We start from the raw sequence: 10,242 nt of genomic DNA, 5'->3' as shown, positions 1-10,242 counted from the left end.
TTTCTGCTGTAAGAGCTCCATTTTTTGAGCTTAAATTTGAGGTTCAAAGAGTATTGCACACATACCATCATGGGTTTAGCAACTGTCAACAAAAAACTTCCTGTTCCCCGAATGGGTTACTTTCTCTAGTTCACACCAATACTAAGAATTCAAGAGTAATAGTATGTACACCCAGTTTTGAATACCTAATTGAACATCTAAATGATATGTGATCATGAGATTAAGTGTTACTTTATCCTTAATTCAAAATTACCCAATCACATGACAATACATCATTTAGGTACCTAATTGAGTATTCAAAACTGGATTCATATAGTTTTATTGAGAATTCAATTTACCCTGATTCTTCCTTACTGGTTGAAGCATCTGAGCGCCGCCTCTTGGCTTCATTGTCACCCAATTGCAATGAAAAACAAATATCCTCATCACTTCCATACCTCAAGGAAGCAAGATTCTCAGAAACTGCCTTATCTGATAGACAGTCTTGATGTAAAGGTGACCGTCCTGTGAAGCTTGGAATAAACTGATGCTCAACACTGGGGCCAGCCTTGATACTATCTTCCAAGTGAAAGTCGGTTTCCATTAATGTTGGATTTGTTTCTGGGCTGTGGTGCTCAACTTCCAAAGGAATATGCTGAATCTGAAGGCCCAGTGACTCAAATTTGTCTTCAGCCTTGTCCTTCAGAGCCATTCCATCAGGGGTCAAAGAATCCCCAACAGTAGAGCCAATAGTTGTTGCTGAGGCAGCTCTTTGTTCTTGCACTGCCACTAATAACAACAAAAATACAAACATATCACCATAAACATTGCTTTATGTCTTTTAGCCAGGTCATCAATCTATTCATATCATTCATGCATGCATCTTTTAGATTCAACCTCAAGTTTAGTCTTTACATCTGTTCAATGCTAGGGATTGCGAAGGGCACAGGGATCGCCATCCCTATTCCAAGCCTGATTGTCTATTTTATTAAACATGTTAACATCAATTCAGTTTCCTTTTTACATAAAACTAGATATCCATAGAAATCTGATAGAAGCATGCCATGAGCGATATATTCAGATGATATGTATTTGGTGTCTCACTCTCTTTCTCTCATCTCTCAAACAAGCACATATATAAAAGCACCAACAAGGAGGCATTTTAGAATGCACTTACCTTTTAGCCCTTCATCAGTAGTGATGATATCAAGTTCAAGGAGGTTGAGAAGGCGCCTAAGATCAACACCACTTGTCCAATTTTCTGGAGGTTGCCCAACTTTTAACTTAAGTCGACCACGATTAGCAGTCCCACCCCAGATGATCCCTATTGGCCGTGGTTTGTCGCCATTATCACCCTTCATTAAAATAAGGCTTCCACTATCTCCTTCAAGATCAAAAGTCTGTTCGTTTTCACCCACAACAAGGAAATCAGTCAAGAAGCATATGCCTTTTTGATCATTGTACTCGAGGGCATAGGCCAACACAGTTCCGGCTGTCAGGCCAGAACTTCTTCCAACCTTCATGACTTGCTTGCCTATAAGGCTACTTATAGGACATTGCAAGTCTATAATTTTGACATCACCAATTTCTCCCACACCTTTCACAGATGTAGTGACAGTAGACATATCAAAATCTTCAGCAAAGGGGATGAATGCTCCATCAGCTCTCACAAATGTCTCTACAGGTGCACCAATCATAGCAGGTAAGTCTTGGGATCAGGATGCAAATTTATAAGAATTTTTAGTATAAATCATAAAAAAAGTCAAATATATAAAGTACAAATGACCAAGATCATTTAATAACCATTAAGAGAATACACGATTGGAAGACAAGCAAGAGAACTGGATAAAAAATAATAACACACATTTTATGAGTATGCTAATATGCAATGCTTAAATACATTAAAGCATCATAATTGTGTTAAAAAAAAGTCTATCTTCTAGGCAATACCAGAGAACAAAAGGAAAGCTATCCTGAGGAACATTATACACAAAATAGCATCACAATAGATATTTGATCTAGAGAGTAAAAAGTTTTATTTAATTTTCTAAGGGCTTAAAATTCATTTAATTGGATAGGCAGCAAAGGTGCCATTGAATAAACTTTTCAATTTAGCTTGAGTTGGGCTAACAAATGACTTGAGATGGATGATTTCTGTGATAAGTAGCCGATTAGGAATAGAGTGAGTTGTGTCACAAAGTAAGTCAAAAAAGTTAGTTTTGATTAGTGAAATATTCTTAAAGAACTTGTAATGATGTTCTAGAAGATGATTTTAGAAAATTTTGAGTCTCCAAAAAAGAGTGTTTTGTTTCTTATCCATAATTTGTAAAACTTTTGGATTGAGAATTAAAAATAAGTGATTATATTTGGCTTGCAGTTTTAAGAAGTGAAACTGTTCAGATGATATATGTTTTTTGTTTATAAATCGTGTTTAGATAACTGTGTTATTAGATCCTGCAAAAATTGCATCATTCTTTATTATATTGTCTTTGAATTAAAGGTTTTGACCTGACAATCAGATTTAAGACTTGGCGGTTATTATGGACAAATGTGAAATTTTGGATTTTTCACTCAGAGGGTTAACTGGGTCAGAGGGATGAATGTGGTTGTAGTTATCTATACTTTGATTTTCAACTACCATACTCTATTATGACAACATTTTCGTATGACACAGTTCATTCACATATGTTACTACCATGTCATAACATGAGGTCCTAGTTTGGCATTCATGTTAAAAAACTTCTATTTTATGAGGTTTTGAAATCATATTTAGAATTCAGTTTATATTGAAGTTTGAGAATCAATTTTTGAAGTTAGTCTGTGTTTTGTGTCTTAGTGTATTCCATTTTTACAACATCCCATTTTATACTTCTCATAGGTTGAAATTTTTAGTTTATTACAACTCGAAGCTTGTCAAAGTAGACCTACAGTTATGTCGCTGGTTGTCATCTATTCCATCATATAAGGAGTGTGGTTAGGTGCGTGACAATAATTGTCAGAACATTCTATCATCTAAAAAAGAATGGTCTTGAGTAAAAATATACAAATTCAATTATCCATACTAAAAAAAGGTCAGGCTGGAATTCCCACAAGACTTGTATTACAAAATCTGTTCATTACTCTAAATATTGTGAACACAGAAATACATGTACAAAACACGATAATTACATAATTGTCTGGATTATTTAGATGGGTTTCTTAGATGGATAAGCAGATTGCAAGAAAGGAGAAATTGAAAATGGCTCTTGGATCCATGGTATGTATCATGTACATTCAAGTTCAAGTTATAGCTGGCATATATAATGCCTCACTACATACTGCCAATCATGAGCCTCTAATTCTACCTAAACCTATTCATTTTGCATTTTCTCAATTTTACTGAGCATACTAGCTAAACAAGTGAAATTGGAAGTTTGAGCTATTGCAATATTGTTAATGGAGCAAATATGCTATAGGGAACTTGAGATTTGTCTTCAAAACTAATTTTATATTAAACTGTCATACCTGGATTCATTCCTGCGAAAATGCCATACCAAAGGTCGTCTGTGATGAATGAAGTTGCTCTCACCACTGCACCAAGATATACCCCAGGTCCAAGTGTTGGAGGCAAAGGATGAAACATCTTCTGACTTGGGTAATCTAAGTCAACTGCAACATGTCGATTTGTCAGGAAACCAACTTGTCTAGTGCCAGTTCGACTTTTGACAATGGCACCAAGAGTTCCATATGTTTCCTGATTTGCTACCTAAAAAAGCAACATATACCATATTATTAGCAATCATCAGATGATATGATTCATCTTAGATGAGAATCACAGGTAATTAAAGTTATACCTAATGAAAAAAAAAATAGTACATCAGACTGATTGCTATGAAGAAATTAACAACACAATAAATTGAAGCATTATTTTGTGCAGTCAGATTCTAAGCTGCTCTCAGGTAAATAATCAAAATGATATACTAAACAAGAAAAAAAAACATAAATACCTGAGAGCTAGACAATTTACAGCTCCTGTTCACATCAATTATTGGTGTATCAGAAAGGGGAAAGTTGCAGAGGAACTTAAGAATACCTGAGAGCCTGAACCAATACAGGGATCACCACCACGCAAATCATCCACAAATTCAGTATACAACTGTTCTGTGGGAGTTGGCTCGGGTGCACCAAAATATGAAAATTCTACCACATCCACATCGCACCACACACCTCCAGGTCCCTGATTAAGATTAGAATATCAACTATTAATAAACCTGAGTAAGACAAAATGGAAATGGAGGAACCTTATTCTTGGACACCAGCTCAAAAACACCTCAAAACCAAAAAGGAAAAAAGAATAGAAAATAAATATGAGCATCCTTTACTAACCTCTAGGGCAGTGGGTAGACATTGTATGGGGCTGAGCCATTGTTTATGAACTTTCCTGGAAACAAAAACAAGAATAGCTGGTATGTCAGTCAACACACCACGTTTAATACGAAATCCTATTGCAGTGCCTAGACTGTAACATCGCAGGATTTTGCTATGAAATGCCCGTATGGTCATGAGCTCCAGCAATGTATTTGCTTGCTGTCCTTTTGGTAATCTATTAAGATTTTCAGGTAACACCCCTTTTTGTATATTAGCAAAATATTTTTCCCTCTCTTCAGCTCCATCAGTTCGGCTAGGCCATGAGAAGTAAGGGGCACTGTTCTCAGAGTGCTGTCCAGCAGAAGCAAAAGGTTGAAGTGTTGGTGGACTTAATGAAGACAGATTAGGATGACTGCAACAGTTTCTTTCAAAATCCAAAGCTGATTCTTCTGATGGTGAAGAACCAGAATATCGCCCCCTTATATTATGTCTGGTCCGCTCCATTTAGCAGGCTACAAAAGAATTAGTTAAAAAAAAACACATCATGAATGATGATTCAATAAAAAATTTACCAAAAAAATAGAGACATTTAAGAAGAATACATATGCAAGTTAACTTCGCACAATGGCTGAAAAGTAAAAACAGAAGGCAGAAAACAAAGGATGAAGAAGCAACCAGAATTATCTTTCTCAATTGATAGGTCAAAACCTGGTGAAGAATTAAGTAATCTTTGATAATTACATCAAATTTTGAAAGAACCTGAAATGAAGTAGTCTATTTCACATGCTAGCTAAGTAAACAATCCTTGGATGGAAACAAGTTGTAAACATGGAAATAAGAGATGTTTAAACAAATGTCCTGAACTATGCTGCATGATTTTATGATGACAGTCATTTGCAAAATGCTACTCTTCTGCAGTTGGAATTCATTATTTGTATCCGCCACTGGTCTAACATATTTCACATTCACTAACAAGTCAAGTTCACTCCCAGTGCCAACATGTGTCTCCATGCTTGAATCAAGATAATAATACTGAAAATAACAACAACAACAACAACAATAATAATAACACAGAGTGTTTTTCCCCAAGCAAAATCCTATATGAGATGCAGTATGGCCCCAGGTATGACAAGGCATGATATTGATCCAAAATAATTAACAACTGTAATACACTATAAAAATAACAAACAGGCTCCAAAATCATTAAGAAAAATTTAAGGAAAAAACATAAAACATCTACCTGATGAATAAATGACATAACCAACAGATGGTACAAAAATTCCTTATTAATGCGATTTATATACCAAAAATGTACAGAAAAGAATGCTTAAAACACCAACGTTGCATGTCTATTAACAAAATCAAAACTGAAATTACTATAGAAATTCCAAAAATAAATAAAGCAAAGCCATCCAGTAAGGACACAAGATTCCACTGTATATGTTCTCTGGCTTCCAACAAAACAAAAAGCTCAACTACATTTTCTCATTTGGATCAAAGTACACAACCTCAAACACTTGAAAACTGGCTCCTTAATGTAAATCAATTGATAAAATGGGATTCCAAACACAGACCTCTTGATCAAACCTAGCTCTCATACAATGGTAAAACACCATTATCCCAAAAATTTGAACTTATAAAAAAAATAAAGAAAAAATGAAAGAAAGAGCAAGAAAGTCCTACAATAGTATTTAAATTCTGGCATGCCCCTCATCTAGAAGGCTTCCAACATAAGATTCTAGGTCAAATATATTCTAGTATCAGGTCAAACTTGAGTAACCAGTAATCCCTTAAGCTTAAAGCCACTACTAAAGTACCCAAATCAACTATTTAAACTCAAACCAACTTCAAACAAATATTTACACTAAATTAAAAGGGGTCAAAAGAAAATCAAATTTTTGATCATTCTACCATGTGACTTTACCAAAGTACCGTGTATGAAACAAATTTCACTTCTTGTCTTCATATTCATGATTCAAAATATGGCTCCTACTTATCCAAAAGAGTGACATAAGCAAAGCAAATAATCAAAATCAAACAAAAAGATGCAAAATTAACTTCTACTTAAACAACACGCAACAAAAAGGAGTAAACCCGGAAAGTAAAAGTCAAGCATCATTACTTAGAGCTTTAAAACAAACAAAATATATATTCATGCAAGAAAAGAGCACAAAAGAGGAACGGAAACGAGAAGAAGACTCACTTATGAGAGGTTGAAAAGGCGGGAAAAAAGACGACAGGTGGGCTCAATTTAGAGGTGAAACATACCAGTTAAGAAGCCAGTTTGAGGAAGGAGTTGGGAAGTTACAGAGATTGGGCAAGTTACATTATTTGCAGAGAAAAAGGGAGGTTTTGGGGTTTTGGTTTTGGTGGACAAGAACCATGAAAGGCAAAACTTTATAGTACGATAGGAGCAGAGAGACGATGTGGTAAAGTCGGTCAGGTATTTTTTGTTTATTAAATTTGTGAAAGACAAAATCTTTTCTAAAGTTTGATAGATTAAATTAGGCCAAATGATTAATTCGCACCCAAGGTATAGTGAAATTCCCAGTGACCTCTACTAATTTTGGCTATTACACTTAAAAGTAAAATTATTATTTAAATATTTTTATTTAAACAAAGAAATTTTAATTTTTTTCTCCTTTAATTTTTTAAACTAACAATTTTCTCCTAATTTAAACTTTGAAACATTGCCAAAAACTTCATTTCATCTTTTTGATAACCCTTTTTTCCTGCGTTCCTCTTTGATGACATCTCTTCTCCCTCTATGGTGGTTTCTTAGTGCAAAGACCATCGAAATAGTCAGATTTTTTACACAGATTTATGTGACGATCTATGCGTTGACAATGCACAAATCAATTAAACGACATCATATGGATGACAACCATGTTTATGCGATGTCGTCCAACAGATCTATGCATCATCGATGCACAGATTGTCACACGGATCTATGCAATTTTTGCACAAATCTGTGTAAAAAAATCTAATCATTTTGATCAAACTTTTTGTGGTTTTCGCACTGAAAAATCACTATAGAGAGAGGGGAGATGTCGCCGAAGAAAAACATCGAAAAGAACGGCTATCAAAAAGATGGAATGAAATTTTTGGGATGTAAATACAATATTTCAAAATTTGAGGAAGTGGTTGTTTATTTAAAATTTGGGGTATAAATGAATGTTTCAAAGTTTGAGGGTGAAAATATTGATTTTTAAAACTAAGAGGTTAAAAAAATTAATTTTTTATTTAAATAAAAAATTTTAAATAACGATTTTACTTCTAACTATAACCGTGGAACTAAGAGATAGGGTGGATAATTAAGTTTTTAAAAATTAGTAAGGGTTACTTTGAATTTTAAAACAAAGTCTTTTAACCAAGCAAAAATCTCAAAGTTTTACACGTAAATTATAATTTGATAAATATTTATAGAATTGTATTTAACTATAAATGGAATATTTATTATTTAAAAGAGTAATATTATGTATATCTATTTTGAGTATATATTTATTCGTATCATTATATGATCAAATATTATTTTATCTTTAATTCAAAATTATCTAATTATATAATAATATATATTAAATGTGTGTTTATTTATATATGCAAAATAACTATATATAATTTTATTATTGATAAAATTCACATTTATAAACAATAGCTTATTAATAATAACGGATAAAAAGATTTTTTTTTAATAATATTATGTGTATATATTTTTTATATATAATTTAGATAAATAGATATATCAATATGTAATTGAATTTAATTTAAAATTATCTAATTATATTATAATATACCATTTATATATCTAAATTATATATTAAATTTATAAACGTATAATTTATTATTATTATTATTATTTTATTTTTGAAACTCAATAAATTTTACAAGAGAATTTAATGTTTTGTTTTTTTGAAGGAATTAGGAGATGGTGGGAAGTGGGTAGGGTGTGGACGGGCATATGTCCAGACCTGTGCAGCATGATGTTGGACTTTTGTTGGGTTGGCTTCATAATGATGCCTGATTAGTGTGAGACCGTTTGATTTGATTGATGATTGAGATTGATCCACAAATGTAAATACTGTAGAGCATGAAATTCAATATACCTTTATTAAATTCAGTGAATGATAGTGAGGTGAGCGCTTCATTTTTAAGCAGTCAAGATTAAAACGCAACCAAAAAAAAGAGTAAATCACTGTTCGCACCAAAAGTTTGGCGAAAACCACTGTGCGTCCCACTTTTTCACAAAAAACTAACGATATAAGAGAAAAATTGTAAATTTATTATTGCATAATTTTGTAAAATATTTTAAAAATAATTCTTATATAAATTAAATTTAAATATTTTAAACATGATAATTTAATAGTTAAACATGTTTGAAAATTCACAAATCATATCCTAGTTCATTTTTACTATTTTAGAATAGACATTATATAAGGAACTGTGAGTCTCTGAGAGAATTTTAATCCTTAGTCCATCATTTAGGGAACACATACTCGACTTCTAAGCTTGAAGATGTCGTCTATAACATAAAATTTAGTTATGGTACCCTTAGCAACTCTCTAACACATTTGAATACACCAATCATCCATAACTTGCCTATCAAAGATTTTATCCAACAATGTAGACCTGATCTCTAATTCAAGCAACAACCTTGTAACCATGATATGCTCTCTAAAGATCTCCTATTGTAACTCCTAATGAGTAGTAACTTGGGACAATGAAACTTTCCTACTCAAGGTATTTGCAACTTCGTTGACCTTATTTAGGTAGTATTTGATTTCATAGTCATAGTTTTTTACTAACTCTAACCACATCCGTTATCTCATATTTAATTCCTTATGAGTGAAAAAGTATCTTAAACTTGTGCAATCTATGTATATATTACTCTTGACTTCATACAAGTAATATCATCATATTTTTAAAGCAAAAACCACAATTGTCAACTCCAGATCACCTCTCAAGTATAAGATCTCATAATCTTTCACCATGAGAGGCGTATGCAATCACCTTATATCTCTGCATCAACAAGACTTCTAACCCATGATGAAAAGCATTTGTATATAAGTTATAATGACCACCTTCCATTGGCAATGCCAAAATCAAAGCCAATGTCAAACTTCTTTCTAGCTTCTAGAATCTCCCCTCATAAAAGTCAAACCATTTAAATGAAGTATTTTTCTTAGTCAAAGTTGTCGACGATTGGGCTAATCTGGTAAAACCCTCCATAAACTGTCTATGGTACCTTGTCTATCCAAAGAAACTTCATACCTCCTTAATTGTCTTCGACCAATGTCATTTTAAACAGTTTTTATCTTGTTCAAGTCTACTAAAATACCATTTGCTAAAACTGCGTGCATAAGAAATGCTACTTGATCCAATTAGAGCTCACATTTAGAAAACTTAGCAAACAACTGTATATCTTTCAACCTCTTCAACACAATCCTTAAATGCTACACATGCTCCTCTAAGTCTTATAGCATACTAAAATGTCATTTATAAAAATCACAATGAAGTTATTTAGGCAATCACAATGAAGTTATAGCACACTAAACTTCTAGTACATTAGTCAATTTGAAAGATACAACCACAAACTCATAGTGTCGAGAATGCAAAAGCCCTTTAAGTATCAAACACTTTTTGGTTGGGGTATCTAAGATAATATAATTTTCTCTGGTTGATACCTTTTACATATAATATACAATTATCCTTTATAAAATTATGATACTCCCTATATGTATGGAAAGTGTCTGATACCTCCTATTTGTTGGCTCTGGTTTACTTTGATAATTTTTTGTCATCATTAACTTTGGGTTGTTATAATGGCCAAATTCAATCAAATTTGCCCAACATGCAATTCTAGGTTTTGTAAAAATAACGAAAAATCCTTCAATTTTCAAAATTCTTATTTAAATATTA

The 10,242-nt window shown here is 32.7% G+C and overlaps 1 protein-coding gene across 2 annotated transcripts; it reads right to left on the bottom strand.

The window, feature by feature from the left end:
- LOC123202352 (protein NARROW LEAF 1-like) lies at nucleotides 1-6,787 on the bottom strand. 2 transcript variants are annotated; one of them, XM_044618236.1, is made up of 6 exons: nucleotides 6,530-6,787; nucleotides 4,345-4,838; nucleotides 4,052-4,195; nucleotides 3,484-3,724; nucleotides 1,157-1,657; nucleotides 1-768 (listed from the first exon to the last, which is right to left on the bottom strand). In XM_044618236.1, the coding sequence occupies exons 2-6, from the start codon at nucleotides 4,828-4,830 to the stop codon at nucleotides 335-337; spliced, it is 1,806 nt and encodes a 601-aa protein (XP_044474171.1). In that variant the 5' UTR covers nucleotides 4,831-4,838; nucleotides 6,530-6,787; the 3' UTR covers nucleotides 1-334. The 2 variants fall into 2 exon arrangements, with proteins under 2 accessions (XP_044474171.1, XP_044474172.1); XM_044618237.1 differs by having other exon boundaries at nucleotides 6,595-6,787.
- Nucleotides 6,788-10,242: the final 3,455 nt, after the last annotated feature.

Source organism: Mangifera indica, chromosome 18 (assembly GCF_011075055.1).
Source record: "Mangifera indica cultivar Alphonso chromosome 18, CATAS_Mindica_2.1, whole genome shotgun sequence".
Lineage (NCBI taxonomy): Eukaryota > Viridiplantae > Streptophyta > Magnoliopsida > Sapindales > Anacardiaceae > Mangifera > Mangifera indica.
This window is presented reverse-complemented; position numbering and strand designations above follow the sequence as displayed.